At 40.8% G+C, this 23,203-nt stretch overlaps 1 protein-coding gene and 1 long non-coding RNA gene across 4 annotated transcripts; one reads left to right on the top strand and one right to left on the bottom strand.

Moving 5' to 3' along the window:
* The first annotated feature begins 761 nt into the window (after positions 1-761).
* On the top strand, positions 762-18,756 carry SCAMP4 (secretory carrier membrane protein 4). 3 transcript variants are annotated; one of them, XM_081314113.1, is made up of 7 exons: positions 762-974; positions 10,075-10,131; positions 10,496-10,624; positions 12,657-12,813; positions 13,584-13,685; positions 14,940-15,057; positions 18,518-18,756. In XM_081314113.1, the coding sequence occupies exons 1-7, from the start codon at positions 818-820 to the stop codon at positions 18,686-18,688; spliced, it is 891 nt and encodes a 296-aa protein (XP_081170239.1). In that variant the 5' UTR covers positions 762-817; the 3' UTR covers positions 18,689-18,756. The 3 variants fall into 3 exon arrangements, with proteins under 3 accessions (XP_081170239.1, XP_081170238.1, XP_081170237.1); XM_081314112.1 differs by having other exon boundaries at positions 817-1,049; XM_081314111.1 differs by having other exon boundaries at positions 817-1,175.
* Positions 18,720-22,538, bottom strand: LOC308659954. Its single transcript, XR_014024651.1, has 2 exons — positions 19,888-22,538; positions 18,720-19,795 (listed from the first exon to the last, which is right to left on the bottom strand). It is a non-coding gene; the product is annotated as an uncharacterized lncRNA (long non-coding RNA).
* Positions 22,539-23,203: the final 665 nt, after the last annotated feature.

Here is a 23,203-nt window from a genome sequence, read left to right as displayed (position 1 = left end):
TTAGCTATTCTGATTATTGTAAATCATTATAAAAGAAACTGAACACTAGAGGGGACCAAAGAGTTTAAGTAGAGAGAGAAAAATCAGTCTGATGCATTTAATAAGGACACAAATGTTATGATATCAGAAATATTAAAGGAGATCTTAGAATGGAACCAGAAACAATTGACTACAATATCAATACTGTCAGTAAATTAATGCCTCCAAAAAGGCGTAAGGTATCTTGGGAATTCTGACATTTCCCCCTCTTTTATTGTGTTGTATTCACCTATTTTACCCAATTTCTATTTTATCTACTTTATCTATCCAATTTTATTCAATTCTTCCCGTTCTTCAGCTTTTAAGTCTTCCTTTTTGTGACATTTAGGTTGTTCTCAGGGTTGCAGGGAAGGTAAGTTGGGGGTCATTGACTGTAATTAAATAAATCTTGATGTGTTTGATAGAAAACTACTGGTAGAAATTATCAAGTGCTAGCCTGCAGCCTATTTATTGGCTTCTTGTTTCTTTATTGTTGTTAGTCGACCCTGAAAGGCAGAAGCTATCTACCACTTCAGTTATCTTCACTGGCGATTCTGAGGCCGGTTGCTGCGTTCCCAAATCTTTGGAGCTCACCAGATTTCACAGGATGTTTACAATAACAAGCTTTCACATTTTCTCAAGAGAGGAGAAACATTCACACTAAACCCGTAATCACTGCTTTCCGTATGATTCTAACCAGTACAAAGTTTATGTTTTCCTTGTCTTGACGGATCCGTTAGCCTATCGCCCTTTGCCAAATGACTTGAAAGGCGGTTCCCAACCGGTCCGCTCGCGGAGAATGCCGGAACTTGTAGTCTACCCTCGAAGTCAGCCCTACGGGCAGCGTCGTCCGAAGAACTACAACTCCCGGTGGCACGGCGCAGGTTCGGATGAAAAAGCTTTCGGGAGAAGCAAAAGGCAAACCGCGGCAGATGTTCAAGACGGCGGAGGACGTGGTGCGTATCACCGAGAGCTTCTGAGGGGGCGACGCTGTTTCCCTTCCTCCCCCAGCCGTTGGCTGCGGGAGACCGGTGACTGGCTGGCGCCGTTAGAAGAGGCGGGGCTTTGCACAAGCAGTCCCTGTGACAGGGAGCCGTTGCACGCTCGGATCGTCCTGGATGTGCAAAGGAAGCTGGGCGAGTGGGCAGAGCTGGGAGGTTGGTGCAAGGTTTGTGGTTTCGATGGTCGGGCTGTGTGTGTGTGTGTGTGTGTGTTGAATAGCACTGTGCTTGGCAAGGAAAAGCAGCGGGGAATGGGAAAGGTGTGGGAGCGGTTGTGCGAACTGGGGGAGGGGGCCCACGCTTGAGCTTCGAGGCGAGCTTATTATGCAACGCTCGTGTCCCATCGTGGGCCCAGGGAACTTAATGGGATGGGATGGGCGAGTTGGGCTGGGCGAAAATTAGGGCGCCCCGAAGGTACCCTCTCCTGGCTGGGCTTCTGAGGTGGAAGCCGAGCTATACCTGGCTCAGTTATCCTGGGGAGGACCCAGGCTCCCCTGTTGTGAGCTGGAGCGTTTTGCACAGATGTGGCGGTGTTAAAAGGCAAACAAACGGCCTAAGAATTGACTTTGCCCTCGGGAAACAGGTTCTTAGCGTGGCCTGCAGGAATGGAACCTCAAATGCAAAATGTATGGTTTGGGCCAGGCTTCCTCTGACACACACACACACACACACACACCCCTCAGCATAGCAGCTTCCAAATATAATGCATTATTATAATACACACACACACCTCAGCATAGCACCTTCCAAATATAATGCATTATTATAATACACACACACACACACACACCTCAGCATAGCAGCTTCCAAATATAATGCATTATTATCATACACACACACACACACACACCTCTCAGCATAGCAGCTTCCAAATATAATGCATTATTATAATACCCATTATCCCCAGCCAGCGTGGGGATGACCTAGTGGTGCAGATCTGAAAATGTAATAACTTGGAAAGGTTTTGTTCACCAAACTCTGGTGTGAAGTGGTCATTCTACAGTAAAATTTATTTGGAGAGGACACTGTGGCCTGAGGGGGTTCCCTTTTATTAAAAATGATTTATTCAATTCCCTTTCTATAACTGCCCACCTCAACCAGTGAAAATTGCTTATAGGTCTATGTGTCAAAAATAAACGTGATGGTAGAAACCAGTTTCAGCCTTGCCCCCATCCCTGTATAACTAGTTATAAGTTATTAGTTGTAAGTATAACTAATACCCTTTTTAAAAGATTGTTTCATTATTGGAACTTATGATTTCTGCCAGCTCATCTGGAAAAAAAAATGAACCAGTGGAATGCCATGGGGAACGGCCATCTGAGAAGTAAAAACCAAGAGATATTTTTTATTAAAAAAAAAAAACCACTAGTGAGACTTGCTCCATTCATTTAACAGAGGAAGCACCTAATGATGGTCAAGCTCGCAAGACTTACTTTGCTGTTAGTGGGATCTACCCAGCATGAGTGGATGCTTTATTCAGGAATTCAGGATCAGTACAGTACCAGAATCAAATGTACCATTGTAATAATCCCAAATACACGCCTGATGGATCCATTTACAGACATTCTCTACGCTACGGAGTGGAGTTTTTATCTGGTTCTTAAATCATACAAATTCATGATATAATTTCTTTGGCCTTAGCTTTTCATATTATGAGAACTGAGCTATTACACTTTTGAATGGTAGTTTATAGCTCAGTGTTTTTCAACCTTGGCAGTGTGTGGATTTAAACTCCCAGAATTCCACAGCCAGCCATGCTAAAGTTCCTGAGCCTGAGAAACACTGACCCTCTATCAGTGGTCAAGGCAATTATAGTTTTGCCAACAAACCATGGTTTAGTTATGGTTTAGCTATGACTAGGTAATTGGGAGTCAAGAAGTACTTTTGTTTAATCTAATATTTCATATTGTACGTTCATGCCTGAGAGTGTATTTTTGTGCATATTTGTACATTTTTGTGCATCTTTTTATGGGATTATCAAGATATTTTAGCCTGTTAGAAATTTATCATTGTTTAAAAAATCCAGGAGCTTTCATCAGAAGAAGAGACTGATGACATATTTTATTTTTAATTAATTATCTTTGCTGCCTAAGAAAATCAGCCGGGTAGCTATGAAAGCTTATTAGCATAAAAAATATATTAAAACAATACGGCAATATTTGATTCAAAAAATATTTCATTAAATTAAAATGGCAATAAATCAGAACTTCTCATCTGTAGTTGATTGCCAAGGAGGACATGGATTGCTAATCCAAATACTTCCTGTTTGTACAGTTTTGCTTGAAAGAAGGAAGTAAAGAGGAAATGGCAAAATCTAAAATGATAACAGCCTGTCAGGATAGAGCAGAGTGAATTGCATATGAAGCCTGCAGTATGTCATTTGGTGAGGGATACAGCTTAATGATGTAAATTGCCTGGTGTCTTAATGCTGATATAGAGTGATATATAGCCATCACAAATTGTATTATTGTGGTGAAAGGGTTTTTTGTTTTTTTTAAAAAAATTCAGTGACATTTGTAGAGAGCCAATCTATCAAACATTCTTCCAGGATATTTCCAGGCTTGGCTTACTGAGAACTTAAATTTCATAGAGTGGAAGAAGGCACAAAAGCATTAGCCATTCTTGTACTACTATAAACCAGCAGGGAACATTAATCAAGGAACAGAAGTAGCAAGCAAACAACAACAAAGAAAAATCAGGGGTGGGGGAATGATCATAGAATGCTTACATTCTCCGATTTTAAGGAAAAGTGGATGTGATTAAGGTGCTGGTCTGGAAACCAGGAGACTGAGTTGGCTCGGTGACTTTTGGCCAGTCACTAGGAGACCCTGAGTTCTAGTCCCGCCTTAGGCATGAAAGTCAGCTGGATGACTTTGGGCCAGCCACCAAGAGACTCTGAACTCTAGTCCCACCAAGAGAGCTGGCTGGGTCATTTTGCACCAGTCACTTTCTCTCGGCCCAACCCACCTCACAGGATTGTTGCTGTGGAGGAAAAGAGGAAGGAGCATTATGTATGTTCAACTTCTTGAGTTATTTATAAATTTAATTATTTGATTGATTGATTGATTAAAATCAAATAAATTAACACCAAGAGCTATGACAAGTAGACTTCCATAGGTAGATGGGAATACCTCAAGATTTTTTTTAAGAGGGGGGCAATGCCTTTTAAAAGAGATATGGAAAATTGAATTGCAAATAAGTCAGAAAGCAGAAGAAGCCAGCAATTTATGCACAGTAACCTTAGGGAAGACCTGAAAATTGAAAAAGCCAGGATAGGAGATGGAAATTTATAACCAAGGAAAAGTTCACCAGAAGTGTAGGCTTATTGTCAGAATCCCTAACATTCAATTCAAGGTGAAGGAAGATTGGTGAAGAAAATTAAGAACAACAAAAAAGCTTGTTTAGACAGATTAAGAATAACAAAAGTTTATCAGAGAAAATGATAAAATGTTAAATGATAGCAAATAAAAGGTGTAACTAGAATAGTCATCTATTTCCAGCTAATTTCTTTTAAGAAAATACATGTTCTTCTAAACAATTCTGAAAAACAATCTAAACAGGATTCAGTTGGATAGAAATGTGGTCTAGGAATATCTATTTTCCTTGAATGAATTAAAATTTACAGAAGTAATAGGATCTAAGTGCACTGAAGTTTACTGAAGACCTCGCCAAAGTTTGTTTTTTTTGTATTATCTGAGAATTTATGGAATGCTGGAGGGGAGTAAATATTGTCTCTCCCTTCAGGTAGATGTAGATAGGATCAGTGAATTATGAATAGCAATAATAAATAATATTAGGTTGTTTTTTTATAATAATTTTATTAAACATTACAATTAAAATGCAAGATACAAACTGATTTTTTTTAAAAAAGTGCAAAGGATGAAAAATAGAAAAGAAAAATAAGAATATAATAAAGAAAAAGAAAGAAAATACATAAATTATTCCCCTCTTCAAGTGATCACTTTTTCTTAAAATACAACAGATTATCTTTTCTTCCCATATCTCATCTTTTAGCTATAACCTTGTCATTCAGTCCTGGTCACCAAATGCCCATTAAGTGTTATTAGAGATAACATATCTATTTTAACCTTGATAAATCAACTTTGTACTCCTTCCTTTTATTTTTATTTTTATTTTAATCCCATTTATATCCCGCCCTTCTCCGAAGACTCAGGGCGGCTTACAATCTAAGCACAAATCAAATGTGCTTTAGCAGTAGCCTTCATTCTATGTATATGCCTGCTTATTAGGGCTTTCACACACCCCCCAAGTGGCATTATTACAAAGTCAGCTTAATTGCCCCCAACAATCTGGGTCCTCATTTTACCTACCTCGGAAGGATGGAAGGCTGAGTCAACCTTGAGCCTGGTGGGACTCGAACCTGCACTAATTGCAGGCAGCTGGTGTTACTTAAGGAGGCATTAGCCCACTGCTCCACCAAGGCTCTTTTTAAAGGAATCTTGAACTTTATTCCTTTCAAATACTGTCATAGAACTTCATTTCTTTTCATTTTTTTTCTTTTCTCCTCACAAAATGCTTCAACACTTTTTGGTTTGAACCAAGTCCCTTTTGTGAATCTACTATAAGAAAGTTATCCAGGTCACTCTCTTGGACTGTTATTTGTATGTTCTTTTTAATTATTAAGATATCAGTTGGTTTTTTTCTATGTCCGTGTAGCATCTTTTTCCACATCATTCTTGTAGCCTGGTTTTTTAAGATCCACTTTCAAATCAGTCAGTCTTGTCCAGTAAAATTTGTTCTTCTTTCATACCTTCTTTTAGAGACAGTCTATCCATAATGGCAGACACTTTTAAAATTAACATCTGGGTCCATTGTTCACAGATACCCTTCAGTTTATGCATTACAGATAGTCCTCAACTTATGATCACAATTGAATCCAAATGTTTTGTTATTAAGTGAGACATTTGTTGTAGGTTTTGCCCCATTTTACGACCTTTCTGGCCACAGTTGTTAAGTGAATCACTGTAGGTGTAAATTAGTAACACAGTTGTTAATTGACTGGGCTTGTCGCAGATCACATGACCTCAGGACACCACAACTGTCATAAATAGGTCAATTTGCAAGAGTCTGAATTTTGATCACGTGACCATGGAGATGCTACAGTGTTCGTAAGTGTGAAAAATGGTCATAAGTCATTTTTTTCAGTGCTGTAACTTCGAACGATCGCTAAATGAACTGTTGTAAGTTGAGGACTACCTGTGTTACCTTTAAGTGTAATCTTTAGTTCCTTCTGGTTACCTCTAGTGTCCAACCTTCAAAGTCCCATCCAATCATATTTTTTTAAAGAATTTAGCATTTTCCCACAGGAAAGATCCTTATAATTATTTTCAAAATCTTATTTCAAATCCATCTGATCTTTATTCCATTTTTAATTTTCCAAAATCAATGTCCGACTCTTTTGCTGTTTATTCATAAAAAAAAGTCCTTAATCTTGCATTTAAAACTTGTTTTACTAAGGATTGAAGAAACTCAGTGCTCACCTGTCTTTGCAAAAGTTCCTAATAGCTAACAAGCAGTTTGAAAGCAATTTCCGAAAGTCATTAAGAAATGAAGCTTGGCGAACTTTCTGTCCTGAAGTGAATTCAGTTCACAAAAACAAACATTTAAGTCTTTAAATGCTACAAAATATTTGCTGCATCTCTGAGGTAGTGCAGAAACAAAACTCAGTGTGTAACCTAAACATAATGAGTTCTCATAGACATTAGAATAACTGTTCGGTTAGTGAACAAACAGGATAAACTGGAAAGAGGCAAACTTAAATATATTCTGGACTCTCAGATTTTTCCTTCTTTAACTTGATGTCCTCCAGATGTGTTAGAACTGCAACTGCCAGAATTCTTGCTCACAGTGGTGGCCAGAGAATTCTGGGAATTGAAGTCCCAAGAGTGCCAGATTAGTGAGGCTGGACTTCAGTCTCTTTTATTTCATTTCACAGGCAAAGACTTAGAATAATGTAGGTATTTCCTCCTTTTATATATTTGGATTTTTTTAAATGTATACCTAAACTATTTGCTTGATTAGATGCTCTGGAAGACCAAGCTTCCTTAGCATTTCTGAATATATGATTTGATTTTCTTTCTTAAAGCAGTACTGATTTTCTGAATCTTCCTTTTGCTGCCTCTCCTGACAAATTTGGCTGCTGCTAAGAGGAGACACTTGCCTCTTTGTATTCTCTTGAGATTTTTTTTTAAAAGGCCTTCTTAGAATTGGCACAAGGGGTCTTCTGTCCATTTGCTGAAGGGAGGACTTGTTGCCCCTTCCGTAGAACAAGGCCTACGTTACGCAGATTGTGTGTCTCTTGGCTAAAGCTAGTGATAGAGCAAACTGCTCTACGTTTTGCAATAATAATCAAATAATAATGGCTGATATATTCTCCAGGCAACAGTAATTATGCACATGCGGCTTTTCCTATGCTAATACAGATGTGTACCTTTTATATTAGCATCTCTTTCAGATTATTATTTTTGTATATATAGTAGCACATTCCACATGCACTTTTTAAAAAAAACCAAGCAGTAAATGCTTCTCTGCAATGTGTGATTGAATCAAGGAGAGAAGCAACTTAGAATGAAGGAGAAATTTCCTAACTGTGAGAGCAATCAACCAATGGAATAGCTTACCTTCAGAAGTTGTGGGTGTTCCATCACCGAAGGCTTTCAGAAGGAGATTGGACAACCAGATTTAAGGTGCTGGTACTTACCTTTAAAGCCCTACATGGCTTAGGCCCAGGATATTTGCAGGACCATCTGCTACCGGGGACGACTTCCCATCGCCCAGTGCGCTCACACAGAGAGGGCCTCCTCAGGGTGCCATCGGCCAGACAATGTCGGCCGGCGACCCCCAGGGGGAGGGCCTTCTCTGTGGGAGCACCAGCCCTTTGGAACCAACTCCCCCTTGAGCTTCGGATGGCCCCGGACCTCCGGTCCTTTCGCTGCGGCCTCAAAACTTTCTTCTTCCATCAGGCTGACCTGGATTGATGATGGGTTTTTAAATATGTTTTAATTTTTAACTGTGTAGTTAATTTATTTTGGGGCTGTTATTTAATTCTTTTTTAATTTTTGTATTGTTGTTTTTTATTGTTGTTAGCCGCCCTGAGTCCTTCGGGAGATAGGGCGGCATATAAGTCCCAAAAATAAATAAATAAATAAATAAATTTGTCTGAAATGATATAAGGGTCTGCTGCTCGAGCAAGGAGTTGGACTAGAAGATCTCTGAGGTCCCTTCCAACTCTATTATTCTACGTTCTAACTCAAAAGTCATAAACTCTTCTGTTCTATTTGAATGTATTTTTTTCATTTTTGGTTTGTTAGAAATGAAGGTATACTTTTAAATTATTCATTGGTCTTATTTAAAGTATTTAAAATGATTTTTTTCATTTCGTTTTACAAATGGAGCTACAAGGTATTGAAAATTAAGGAGTGTGACTTCTCTTTATTTTTGCCTCTTTAGGAGTAACAGGTAAAAAGTAGGTTTGTGGTCAGAAATAAATGCCAGTATTGTAGAAAAACAAAGTTAGGTGCTCTGGCATTCTCTTCCACTGTACCAAATCAAAACAAAAATAAACATTTTTTTAGAAAACAGTCAAGAAAACGCCAGGATTGTAAATAAACTTTGCGCCACAAACAACATTCCTCAACTTGAAGCATATTGTTGTGGGGAAAATAGGAGGAAGGTGTGGTGAATAAGTTTGCTGCCTTGAGTTATTTGTAAAAATAAAGGGATAGAAAAAATAAAACAAGTATTAAAGTATTAATTTCTCCTTTTTAGATCTATAGTGGGAGAAGCTTTTCTATCATTTCATTTGTTGGTTTATTTCTTCATTTGGCTCTCTCGTTAACTACATACATAGAAGATGGATTTCAAAAACAACTTAAAACCTCTGTTGTATTTGTAGACCTAACCCCAGCATACAACACTGTTTTGAGACTAAGTGCCATCTATAAAGTGCTTCAGGTAATACCCTGCAAGAAAATTGCCTGTCTCATTGGTAGCATGCTCACCAATAGGAAGTTACATGTAATTATGAGAAACAATATGAGAAGTAATGAGAAGATGCTCAACAATGGTCTCCCCAAGAATCAGTATTAGCACCACTCTTGTTCAACTTATATGTTGTTGTTAGTTGCGAAGTCGTGTCCGACCCATCGTGACCCCATGGACAACAGACTCCAGGCCTTCCTGTCCTCTACCATCTTCTGGAGTCCATTTAAGCTCACACCTACTGCTTCAGTGACTCCATCCAGCCACCTCATTCTCTGTCATCCCTTTCTTCTCTTGCCCTCAATCTTTCCCACCATTAGGCTCTTCTCCAGTGAGTCCTTCCTTCTCATTAGGTGGCTAAAGTATTTGAGTTTCAACTTCAGGATCTGGCCTTCTAAAGAGCAGTCAGGGTTGATCTCCTCTAGGACTGACCGGTTTGATCGCTTTGCAGTCCAAGGGACTCGCAGGAGTCTTCTCCAGCACCATAGTTCAAAGGCCTCAATTCTTTGGCGCTCAGCCTTTCTTATGGTCCAGCTTTCACAGCCATACATTGCAACTGGGAAGACCGTAGCCTTGACTATACGCACTTTTGTTGGCAGGGTGATGTCTCTGCTTTTTAGTGTGCTGTCTAGATTTGCCATGGCTTTCCTCCCAAGGAGCAAGCGTCTTTTAATTTCTTGGCTGCAGTCCCCATCTCTGGTGATCTTGGAGCCTAGGAAAATAAAATCTATCACTACCTCCATTTCTTCCCCATCTATTTGCCTCAACTTATATACGTATAGCCAATTGACTTGAAACTTGTTCTATCTATCTATCTTCTAGCTGACTTAGGTTAGGACTGCCATATGCTAAATAAATACATTCATTTGGCATGAATATTTCCAAATACAGGACAAGTCCTTTCATATCTTAACTTTTTGAGGCCAATTGATGACTTATTGAGAGGTCTTGACAAATTGAACCCTTTGTCCTCCTTTTTTATCAGTGCTGAATCTGTGGGAAATGAAGGCCTTAATCTTTCCCTGGACTTAACATTTCTTTTCCTCTGTTTTAGATCCAGCTCTTCATGACTTAACCCTTTCTGACAAGGCACTTAAAGAAGGAATGGCAGGTAAAGTGCAAGTGGAACAATTCAAATTTTCTCTCTCAAAGCTAAAATTGACTTGGATGACTGCTGTTTCTCTAGTCCCTGTTGAGCTGTACGAATATATATACATATGAACATCTTTCTGTAAAACATCTCTCTCCAAAGCTATTTTGTTCATGACTACGTTGCCTAAAGGTCTAACAAAATTTTGCTTAGATTGCAGTTTGTTGCATTCCTGGTTATGTTGGGCTGTTTCTTTTGACTAATTTGTGTTCCCCAATAACTCTGTAAGCTTGTTTGAGTATTTATCTTCAGACTGATTTACGGTTCCAATGACTAAAGTTGCCATTCCCTCTGTTAACTCAGCTGATTTTTATTCTCTTTGTAGAGAAAGTGAACAACTTCCCCCCACTTCCTAAATTTATCCCGCTGAAGCCATGCTTCTACCAAAATTTCACTGATGAAATCCCAATTGACTACCAGACTCTGGTGAGAAGGATCTATCGCTTGTGGATGTGTAAGTTCAGCTGTATTGGAAACCTTGTTCACAGTGACAGTGGAGGGAGGTTAGAAATGCACCTCCGTATCTTTCTGAGTTTAATCTGGTGTTTCTTGTCTTTATCTTCAGTTTTGTTTTTAAAATAGCAAGATACCAGTCCTTATGGATATAGAGTGGAAAGCTAACACAAAACCTAGTGAAAATCCAGACAAATGGCAGGTTTCCAGTGAGATGAGAATATAGTTTGCCAGGAGCCAAGATGTGTATCTAACTAATCTTGCAAAATATGTGCAGAGCATGGAATATTGGCAAAGATCATAATGCATGAATGATCTTGCAAAATTCATAGCCCCGAAAGCTAGAAAGATTGGACCAGTCTTTTCTCATTAGCCTTTCCAGAGATATTGGTACTGGCCCTTTGGGCACCCTTAGTTGTCGTGTTCCTCCACCTTCCTCAGCATTATGGACTTTTTTGCCTAATTTTTTCCAAATAAGAGTTAGAAGGAGTGATTTATTGATGACTCATCAGCCACATGTCCTTGTTTAGAACAGTCTTTTCTAGAAAGTAAGTGAATCAACAGGAAAGGCTGTTTCCTTCATGCCCATGCAGTGATTTCCCTAAAATGTTGCGGTTGCCAGCCAAAGCCTGATCTAGGAAACAAGATTAACTTAAATCTATTCCAACAAAGGGGCTACTTCTTAGAGCTGGTGTTGGTAAAGGGTTGAACTTGGTATTATCACGTTATTTATTTATTTGGTTTTTATTCCGACCACCTCTCCTATAAGGCTGGGCAGCTGATAAGTTATAAAACAACTAGAAATTAAAATATATTAGAGTATATTAAAATAGTAAACCTATGCAGGTTAAAATTTTAAAACCATACAAAATCAAAACTTAAGTGATAGACTTGTATAAAGTAAGCATACTTGCCGTAGTGGCGCAGCAGTTAGAATGCAGTACCACAGGCAAATTCTGCTGACTGCCAGCAGTTCAGCAGTTCGATTCTCACCGGCTCAAGTTTGACTCAGCCTTCCATCCTTCCGAGGTCGGTAAAATGAGGACCCAGATTGTTGGGGACAATATGCTGACCCTATTAACCACTTAGAGAGGGCTGTAAAGCACTGTGAAGCATTATATAAGTTTACGTGCTACTGCTGTACTTGAATCCTCAAATTGGAAACGGCCATGTAAGCATCATACCAGCCTTTTCTTAGCTAATGGCTTCCTTAAATCCAAGCAGGCTAGATTTCCAGGGATTCTGAGGACTGAAAATCAGCCATAGGGAAAGGCGGGGCTGTGGAAATCTGGTGTCAGTTATCCCTCTTTCAGTGCAGATCCAAATTAGACTAGCTGCAACAGATAATACTGTTCAGAGTCATGTACTTGAGATGGGTGGCCATATAAATTCTATAAATGAACAAATATCCAGGAGGCTGGATCTGATCTTTCATAATGTGCGCTGATGTTTTGAGAGTGTATTCTTGGGCATATTTGTACACCTTTGTGCATCTTTTTATGGGATTACTTACAGTCGATTTAATCTGCTAGAAATTTATCATTGTTAAAAAAATGGTTTCCTGAAAATAAAGATCCAGCAGCCTTTATCAGAAGAAGAGACTAGATATATTTTATTTTTAATTATCTTTGCTGCCTAAGAAAATCAGCTACCGGTAGCCATAAAAGCTTATCAACATCAAAAATGTAAAAACAGTAATAAGCCAGCAATATGTGAATAGAAGAAAATATTTACTAAGTTAAAATGCTAACAAATCAGATCACCTCAGCTGTGGTTGATTGCCAACGAGGACACACCCAGCCTCTGTCATAAAGACTTCTTCTGAGTGGGACTTCTGGTCCTTTGGCTAATTGGCTTTATTGCCCAAGTACTGTTGAGAGAAGCTTTCCTTAGCACCCCTTCCACATTCACCCTTTTGGAATTCACCAAGATCCAATTTCTCCATAAGCTTTCAAAGTCCATATTGTATATCATCGCTTTAAAGTGCCTTGGATTTTCCCAGTACTTTGAATGTCTCTTTTTTTCCTTCATAGTTTACTGCATCACTTTGAGTGTTAACCTCATTGCTTCTCTGGCTTGGTTGATCGGTGGTGGAAGTGCTACCAATTTTGGCTTGGCAATCCTTTGGCTTGTCCTCTTCAGCCCCTGTAGTTATGTGTGTTGGTTCCGGCCAGTCTACAAAGCCTTCCGGTAAAATTTTGCACCAGTGTATTTATCTCTTGCCCTTAAATTTCCAAAATCAGAGCTCTAGGTCTGGTGCTGCAGAATAAAGAGTTGGAGTGCCCCCCCTTCATCCTACCCCTAAATCTTAATTGCAATATTTTGATCAAGGAGTTGAACACTTTCCATCTGAGGAAAGAATGCAGCAGATGGGGCTATTTAGAGAAAGAAAAAGACACAGGGAGATTAATAGATTGATGCATAATAAAGCATGAGTCAGCAGGGATATCTTTTACCCCATTTCTCACAACATTAGAATTAGAGACCACCCAATGGAACTAATTCATAGAATTATTCTCTGTTACAACTGGTCCTCCATTTATGACCACAATTGAGCCCAACATTCTGTTGCTAGGTGAGACAGCTGTTAAGTGAATTTTGCCCCATCTTACAACTTTTTTGACACAGTTGTTAAGTGAATCACTGCTTTGTTAAGTTAGTAACATGATTGTTAAGTGAATCTGGCTTCCCCATTGACTTAGCTTGTCAAAAGGCCACAAAAGGGGATCACGTGACCCCAGCACACTGCAACCGCCATAAGTAAGAACAATGGCCAAGCATCCGAATTTCACATGACCATGGGGATGCTGCGGTGGTTATAAATGTGAGAAACAGTCATAAGTCACTCTCTTATTCTCATTGTTATTTTGAACAGTCGTTATGAATGGTTGTAAGTTGAGGACTACCTGTATTTACTTGTATACTAAATTTATGTTTCTTCTTCCTCATGCTTCCCCCAGGTCAGACAGCTCTTTTAATTTCATGGCATTTTTCTTCATTTTTGGAGCCCAGTTTATCCTGACAGTCTTCCAGGCAATTGGCATCAGTGGGTGGGGAGCATGGTAAGCAAAGCAACTGATTTTTACACATCTTCCATTTTCCCCCAATTTAGATTTTTTTAAAAAAAAATATCCTCCTATACAAATAGAAAACAATGGTGCTACAGCATCTAATTGGTTTACTGAATTGTTTCTTAACATTTTTAACACTTTTAACTTGAAGTTCCATTTGTCCCTTTATTAAAGAACCCAGATCTTTTGATGCAACCTTCTATGGGTTTGGAGCAGTTCTTCTAAAGCCAATCAAAAGATACTTCTGAACAATTATATAAATTTGATCAATCAATCAATCAATCAGGGAGATTCAGTAGTGTAAAGTATTGTTTTGTTTCTGCATCTAGGCCCAAACCTGCTCTATCGCCACATTACATAATTGCAGGACTTGCACTGCTACAGACATATTGTGAGTGCAGTTCAAGATACTGGTCACTACTTTTAAAGCCCTGTATGGTTCAGGGCCTGGACATCTAAGAAACCACCTTTCTTAGACAGTATCTGTTTGTCTGCCCCAGACAACTGTGGAGCACTTATTAAGGGTGCCCAGTTCCCACCCAGAAAAGTACAGCTATTGTGGAATAGCTTGGGTCCAGAGGCAAGGTTGGCCCCTGTTCCCATGTCCTCTGAAAGCTGATTGAAAACCATGTTTCCTGGACATCTCTGAGGATTAGTTATAGATCCATTAGTGTTTCTTACTCAGTGTATCTGTTAAGAAACCTGTAATTTTATTGTTGTTCTTACTATATTATTGTGTTTTAATGGTTCTGTTGTAATTTCAAATGGTCGCTAAATGAATGGTTGCAAGTCAAGGACTATCTGTACTCTTCATGGGACATGACTCTGATCACCGACCACTCACTGAGAAACCCTGTATTCTGATCTATTTTAAAAATTACCTGTTCCCCATTTCCTATTTGTATATGTCTTTAATAATAACATGGGTTTTATTTTGATTTTTTTTTGTCATGAAAACATTGACAGTAGTTTCCTTCTGAATCTTAATTTGTTACAGGTAAGAGAGAAAGTTTTTAACTAATTATAGTTTCCTGGCTGAGCTGAAGCAAATCATTACCAACCTTTAAAGCTGGTTTAAGTATTTCAGTTTGTTCCAAACTACGGTTAACATCCTGCTTTGCTTCCATTTGTCTGGAAAGTCAAGACACATTGGAATAAGACTGACATTTCCATATGCCTTGGCCCAATAAAGCAGAAAAATCTTTTCTGAAAATTGCAACCCTCTTTTCTCTTGGTCTCTTCTAGTGGCTGGCTGGCTGCCATAGGTTTCATCAGCACTAGTGTTGGAGCTGGTGTGGTCATGCTCTTCCCAGCAGTTATGTTCACTTTGTGCGCTCTCGGGATGTTTATAAGTCTCATCCGGGTGAGTCAAAGGTTTTTTGGAATTTGTGGTGCATGGTGTGCCTCTTCCGGGGTGGTGTGTGTGTGCAAAAGAGGGTCACTCTGTGGCTCCATTAAGCACAGGCCATCATCTGGGCACCATATAATGCTCTCATCCCCTGCTGCCCCCTCCCCAACTGACCAGGTGGGCGAAAAGTCAGGTCTTAAAAGATAATTATTTAATTGCATTAAATGTTTGATGACTTGCTGTTTTCTTTCAGAAGTGTTGTTATTTATTTGACACACTTTTGAACATTCCTAAGTACCGTATCTTTTTGTCTGAAAGGAACCTTAGTTAATAGCATTAACAAAACATATTGTGATTAGCCCATGGGGCCCTAACCTTTGGTACATCCTGTATACACGTACAGTGAATCCCATACCAGCTACTTTATGTATGCGTTTGTTATTTGCTATTGATTTATTTGATGTTATGCCACCTTTATTTTAGTCAGCTCAAGGCAGTGTGCAGGCCTCAAGTTCTTATCCGTTTTTAACCCAGCAACAACCCTGTGAGGTGGGCTGGGAAAGAGGGACTGGCCCAAAGTCATCCACTGCTTCCATGCCTAAGGAAGAACTAGAACTCACACTCCCATAGTTTCTGGTGACTTCAACCACTACACAAATTGTCTCTCTTATACTGATATTTGTATTGTGTCACAGCTCATAATAGTTTTGTGAGATGGGTAGCCATATAAAACTAAATGTTAACAATAATGTAAGTGTAGTACTCTAGCAACTCTTAGTGGCTTATAAGACTATGCATAAAACATTTACATAAAATCCAAACAACATTAAAACAATCTTTAACAAGCTATGGCTATGATCAGCCTCTCTCCCTGAAAGACTACTGGAAGGCAGAGTTTTCCATTGCTACCTAAAGAATAAAGGGTAGAGGGCTACCCCCAGGGGTTAGACCGATCCAGAGTGAGGAGACTGCACTGAGAACGTTTCCCCAGATGAATGAATGAACCTTTATTTTCAAAGTACAACCATGTATACATTGAGATTGGCTGAGCCTCCCTTTGTGCTCCCACCCCCAACTTACAGTGACACAAACCCTCCATCTTATTACACCATGTGAGCTAATTGCACAACGCACCGGCCTCGCAAGTCAATCATGCATAAAGTTTATAAAATTATTTCCCGTTCAAAAGCCTAACAGCCCATGGATAAAAGCTGTTCTTCAGCCTGTTGGTACGGCTGGCTGTACTCCTATATCTCCTACCAGATGGTAGGAGAGTAAAGAGGTACCGTCCAGGGTGTGAGTCATCCCTGAGAATTTTCCTCTTTCAAGGCAACGAGCCCTGGCGATGTCATCCAGTGGTGTCAGGGGACAGCCCACAATGTCTTGTGCTGTGCTCACCACCCTCTGTAATGCTTTCCTATCTGCAGCTGTCAGACCAGCATACCAAACCACAATACCATACGAGAGGACACTCTCTATAGTAGACCGGTAAAAGAGGGTCATAAGCCGTTGTTCTACCCTGTTCTTCCACAAGACCCTGAGAAAGTGAAGTGTCTGTTGGGCCTTTCTGGCCACCTGGGTTGTATTAACTTTCCAGGTAAGATCTTCGCAGAGGTAGACTCCCAGGAATTTAAAGGAGGAAACTCTCTCCACACAGTCCTCCCCGATGTAAAGTGGGGCAGGTTCCTCCTTTTTCCTCCGGAAGTCTAGCACCATCTCTTTTGTCTTGCTGATGTTCAGGTGCAAGTTTATGTTACAGCACCATATGGATAGTTTTTGTACCTCCGCCCTGTATGCTGTCTCATCCCCACCTGTAATAAGACCCACCACGGTAGTATCATTTGCGAACTTAATTATCGCAGTAGATGGGTCGGATGATACACAGTCATATGTGTACAAAGAGTACAGGTAGGGGCTAAGCACGCAGCCCTGTGGCGAGCCGATGCAAAGTTTAAGGGGGGGTGGACAAAGCAGACCCGACCCTCACTGTTTGTAACCGGTCCCTAAGAAAGTCTTGAATCCAGTCGCAGATGGAGGGGGAAAATTTCAAGTCAGTCAGCTTCTCGATGAGAGTGCTCGGCAAAATGGTGTTGAAAGCCGAGCTATAATCAACAAAAAGCATCTTGACATAGCTTCCAGGTTTCTCAAGATGACTTGCTACAGAGTGTAAAGCAGTAGCTATGGCATCGTCTGTCGACCTATTCCCCCTATAGGCAAATTGATGTTTATCAAAATCCAGTGGGAGGCATGTCCTGAGATGTTGGAGAACCAATCTTTTGAAGCTTTTCATGACTACAGACGTTAATGCAATAGGTCTGTAGTCATTCAGGCACTCAACTGCAGTTTTCTTGGGGACCGGGACAATGGTAGCTGCTTTCAAGCACAATGGTACACATGCTGTTTGCAAGATCCCTTGTCAGGATCCCTGCTAATTGGTCGGCACAATTCTTAACCACTATCCCCAGCACCCCATCTGGGCCTGCGGCTTTGCTGGGATTCACAGCCTTCAATACAGTTCTCACTTGGTCTTCAGGGTGAGTTGCTGAAAATCAGAAGGCCGGCCAGCAGATCTTCACCCACCCTCTGTCTCTCTGGGGCATCTACTTCCAGCATGAATTCCAGTTCTACATACAAGGCTTATCTAAGGCAGGGATATCCAACAATGACAACTCCAAGACCTGTGGACTTCAATTCCCAGAATTCCCCAGTCAGCCCTGAGGCAAAATTCTAGAGACAGAACACTGGCTGTGCTCAAGTGATATTTTTGTTTGTTTGTTTGGTAGGTTGGTTTTTCCCTTAGTTTTTCATGGAACCCATCAGGTTTTCACATAATGCTCCACAGAACCCTTTTTGACAAATCCTGGTCCAACTGAAGGATGACAAAGACATAAGTCACTGTCTTCCATGCCTGTCTTTCTATTTTCCTTTATGGTCGGCGGCATATTCTCAAACAAAGCAGAAATAATGATTATGCTGAAGGCTGGTACTTGGTTAAGACAGTGAAACTGACTGGGGCAGGGAACGTGGCTTAGGTGTCCACGGAAATCATGTGACCTATCAAACTTTGGTTAAGGCACATCTAGAAACCCAGGAGATGGAATTCTAGTGCTGCCTTAGGCAGAAAAGCTGGCTGGGTGACTGGCCAATCGCCAGAAGACTGAGTTCTACTCCCGCCTTAGGCATGAAAGCTGGTGGGTGACTTTGGGCCAATCACCAGGAGACTTTGAGGTCCAGGCGCACCCACTAGGCATGAAAGCCAACCTGGAACTGCAAGGGGACAATTTAAAAATCACTCTTGAGATCGTAATCCCCGTATCTCGGACTAAACATCATCCCTGCATCCTCACCTCTGATTGCTTCTTTTTTTAAGACCAAGTTAAAGGAAAGAAAGTCAGTGCTTTGGACAGAAGTGCAAAGCAGATCTCCAACAGATAGAAGCTTCACTCCTACTTTCTTTCTTTCTCTTTCCAATCAGGTTCACCGGATCTACCGAAATGGAGGTGGAAGCTTTCAGAAAGCCCAGAACGAATGGCAGAGTGGATCGTGGAGAGATCCTCCAAGCAGGGAAGCCCAGCACAGCAACTTTTCAGGAAACAGCCTCCCTGAATATCCAACAGTTCCCAATTATGGAAATCCCTGGTCCTGATCCTGATTGGTTGGGTTACCCAAGTAGTTTGGTTTGAGTTGTTGCAAGAAACACATTGGGTTCCTCATTTGAGGCTCCCTGTCTCTCTCTCTCTCTCTCTCTCTCTCTCTTTCCTTTGAGGGGTGGTGCTCGCTCTTCCGCTAACCATGGTTTTATTTATGGTTCTCCTTTCGTGATGGCAGTAGCTTGTGCCAAGACATGGCTGTTGCCCATAAAATTTGACTAGGCCTACCTTTACTGACACTCACCTATATCATTCTTGCCAATGAATGCACAAGGAACGGGATAAAACTGTCATTTCTATTGACTGCCTCATTTTGAAAGAGCAGCCATTCACCACCAGGTTCACCTGAAGATTTCGGGGAAGAGACTTTAACTTTTCTCACCTTTTCCCTGTTTTTGAGCTTGCTTTGTGCTAATGCTGGCTCCCCATATTTTGGGGGATTCTGCAGCTCTAGAGATTGTTGTGAAAGGCAATGTGTGATAGTGAGATAGGCACAAAGAGCAGCTTGTTCATGACAGCAACTACTTTTTGATGTTTGCTGCTGCCAGAGTAGGAGTTTTGTAACTGAATCCTTCCCCCGGGAAGATAATTCCTGGAAATAGAAAGTTAGCAGCATGATTAATGGTCTGCCCTAATCTTCTCACTGAACTGCTAGCTTTCCGTATTGGAGAACTGTATTAATTAAGGGGGATGAGTTTAAATATTGTCCCTGCTCTCCTAAAATAGGACCCATTTTCTGGAAGTTTTGACAGGTTGATAGGTCTTCATTTTGCTTATTTGTTTTGTTTAGAGTGTGTTGCTTTCTGTCATCTCCCTTCGGCCTTGCTGGCCATTAACCTGCTTGTTAAAGCAGAAATTTTGAAGATGCCCATGATCTGGTCCAAGCCTGTCCCTCTTAGAAAGAGGTATTCCCACAATTGAACCACAGAACTCTTTTCATTGCTGGTTCTGGTAGATCAAGTTCTGTTCAGATATTCCACTTTACCCCACAACACGTGGATGAGGATCTGCAAAGTTTTGAGACCCACAATCAGGCTGCATCTACAAGTATTCCTTTCCTCAGATTTTTTGGGGGTGTCTAACAGCCATTGAGTGCAATCAGTCTTTCTTAACCTCGGCAGCTTTAAGAGGTGTGGACTTCAACTCCTAGAAGTGAAGTGGTGCTGGCTGGGGAATTCTGGGAGTTGAAGACCACACCTCTTAAAGCTGCCACGGTTGAGAAACATGGCTTTGGCTGGGCCAGTTTGACGTTTCAGCAGTTCTCATCTATTTCTTCCACAAGTTTCCAATGATCTTGGGTCTCTTGGCTTTGGGACACCCTGTTCAGTCAGCGCTCATCTTCTCACCCTCTCACCTGTGTGAGTCTAAATTCTGGCATCCTGGGATGTAAAATCCTCCCCTGAATTTGAGCCAGTTCCTTGCCCAAGGATGCTTTTTGGAAGGTACCAGTTACTGTGCTACCTCGGGCAGTCTTGTCCAATCTGATCCAACACACTGGGGCAGCAATGCCCAGCTGTGCTGGTGAGGGATTTCATGGCTTGCACTCCCCATATATCTGGAAGCGGCCACATGGGCCCAGGCTGCCTCAAAATACTCAGACTCCCAAATCTTGAGCACACTTAGGGAGGTCTGTCAGTTAAATCATCTGGACCTTACTCCTCATCCAGCAATTACTGTAGTTCCCATTTCAAGCCATTGCTTTTATCTTGAAGGAGTAGGCTTGCCCTGTTTTTCCCCCCCTTTGCACAATGCACTACTTTTTGGAAAATGTTGTGGGTTTATCAGAAAATGTGAAAAAATGCCTCCAGATGGAATGAAGAATAGGGATATAGGGACAGCAAAGTGGGTTGTAATATGTGCCTTATCCGATTTTACCTACTCTGGTCTGTTTCTCTCCTCCCAAGTCCCAGTCTTTTTTGTATATTTAGTGACCCCCCCAAAAAAAGGATTACCTCTCGGTTCATTGGAAGACTGCCTGTTTTGTAAATACAAGGGCCAAATTCTCCCCATCAAGGATGTGTTAACAACTGAGCCAAAAGAAATGAAAACCGTTAATGCGAGAGGCCAAAAACCTCTACTGGTCTTTCTTTGGAAATAGCTTTGTGAGAAGTGAGCCTCTCTCTCTCTCTCTCCTTGGGAGATTTCTTGATACATTCCAAATGTGGGCTTTGAAAAAAAAAAACGGTACCTGCCATTTTAAAATGCATTACACTTGTTCCAAAGTGCCAGCAAGCCACTGCTTTAAAATTGCCTTGCTGACATCACGACATTGCATTGCATGAGCATAACTTCCTCTGCCTTTGCCTTAATTGCTTTTTCTAAAAAGTAGAGAGCCACGGGGTGGGGGGGGGAGTGCTGCCTACTTACTAGCTACCCTGCAGGGTCCCTGTAATAGGCATGCCCCATCTCCATTTCCTCAGAAGAGCCCCCCCCCCCCCGGTAAATATTTCCTCAGTACCACCAGTTGCTTTTTTACCGTGTACTTTTGGATATCCCAGTTTGGCTGCTGGGAAGAAAAATGAGCTGACTGGTTCTTGAAACTCAGGATACCCAGGTAGGCAATCCCTGGGTACAAGGCTGCCTTAAATGCCTCTCGCTGGACTCCCGGATTGATGGGCGTCTTCTCAAAAGCGGGGCGACCAGACGTCTTGCCAAATTGCAAAGGGGTTCTGTTCTTTCTGCAGGAGTCTCAGTCAGCAAAGACCCCCCCTTCATGTTCTCCATTAAGGCCAATCAAACAGCAGCAGCAGCAGCAAAGGTTGCTCCTATTGGGCTATTTTGCAGAAGGGGGAGTGGGCTTGTAGTGAAGGCCAGCTGTTCTCTGGCTACTTAGCGGGAATTCTAATACCAGAGAAGAAAAGGTCCTAGATGAGATCTGCAAAATCAAATTATTCAAGCAGAAAACTGTGGCCAAGGGTCTTGGCAAACATTTGAGGGAGGGTATCTCGCGGGACCACCTCGTTTCTGTGCCATGGCTCTGCCCACCCCAGGAACCCCGCCAACCACGATCTGCTGCTGCAGTTTCTGTTTTGGCATCTTAGCTCTCCTCCTCAAATCAGGCTGTGCTTCAGAGCAACGTTTTGGGAACTGAATCGCTTGCCAATGTATCATGTCTGCCATTGACTTAATTTAATGTACTTATAGCTCTCAAATTTTTGTAAATGTTTACATTATTTCCAAGGGAGCTTATAACGTGGGTCAAGGGGATGGGTGTTGTGGAGAATTAACTCTACTATTCTTATTCTGCATCATGTTGTAGATTGGTTGCATTGTGTGTTAATTCATTCAGGGTTTTTTTTTCCTTTAAAAATAAATGAAGCTTGGCTACTGGAAGTAGAAGCGGTGTCTATGTAATGTCAGGTGAAAAACTCTGTTCAGTCTTTTGAAAAAAAGTTTTTAGGATTGAAATATTCTTCAGGTTAAGAAGTTGTACATTAGATAGCCTATTTCAACATTTTTGGAACACTTTTTGGAAACTGCAGATAATATTTGCCATCTTAAAAGGCCTTTTATAAAAAGTGCTGTATTCATAGTGATGCCTTACGACACAAAGTTTCATTGTTTTTCAAAAGTCCTGTTTGCTTTTAGATGAAAGTAGAATATTTCTTTGTGGGAATAGAATTGCTAATCCTAGTTAAAAATCAGAAGACAATATAACATAAAATTGTGAGTACATTGGATAATTAGACAATTAAAAGGGGACTTTATCTAACTGGATTCAGATGCCTGAGATAAATATATTTTAGGCATTTACATATAAATACATAATAAAAAATAGAAATATAAAATGCATAACAAATTCATGGACTACAACACTAGAGTACTTGCGGGGAGGGACCTAATTCATAAATAATATAATTGAATAGTTTGCATATAAGTTACCAAAAGACTGCCAATAGCAAAAGACACAACCTACACTTACAACCATTCATTTAATGACTGAAGTTACAACAGCAGTGGGGAAAAAAGACTTAATCCCCGGTTTTCACACTAACAACCATCACAGCATCCCATGGTCACATGATCTAATACATGGTCATATGGGTATATGTATGTGTACATACACATGCCAGTTGAGCACTTGGCCATTGGCACGTATTTATGACAGCTGCAGTGGAATCTCAAAACAACTGGAACACCTCTTGAATTTGTCGGCATTGACAAATTCACTACCAGTCAATTGCAAAAGACAGTTTTACTTGGGACAGCTTGATCTCACTTCCTGGTTTAACACAATTATAAGTGTTCAGGACTTCAGGAACATGTTATACTTGCAGTCATTGCTACAACTTTAATGAACTTCTTTACAAGTTCTGATTTATAAACAGTGCTTTCCTACTTAAGTCCCTTTTTACGACCCTGTGATTCCTTAATTTGGGATAGAGTCTGGGCTACTGGATGGAGCTAAGCGTTTAGTGGCTGGATGCCCTTCCTGATGCCTACATGGAGTTCACAGAGATATTTTCTCTCTGCACCCGAGGAGAGAAACATCTGCCATCGCCTAGGATTGA

This window comes from Vipera berus (assembly GCF_964194415.1).
Source record: "Vipera berus genome assembly, chromosome: 1".
NCBI classification, from domain to species: domain Eukaryota; kingdom Metazoa; phylum Chordata; class Lepidosauria; order Squamata; family Viperidae; genus Vipera; species Vipera berus.
This window is presented reverse-complemented; position numbering and strand designations above follow the sequence as displayed.

Bases quoted from the DNA above. Each gene is read 5' to 3' on its own strand.
- SCAMP4 (XM_081314111.1), top strand. From the start codon at position 818: ATGCCGGAACTTGTAGTCTACCCTCGAAGTCAGCCCTACGGGCAGCGT. The intron at 1,176-10,074 runs GTTGGTGCAAGG...CCTCTGTTTTAG, and splicing joins CGAGTGGGCAGAGCTGGGAG to ATCCAGCTCTTCATGACTTA. The intron at 13,686-14,939 runs GTAAGCAAAGCA...GGTCTCTTCTAG, and splicing joins ATCAGTGGGTGGGGAGCATG to TGGCTGGCTGGCTGCCATAG.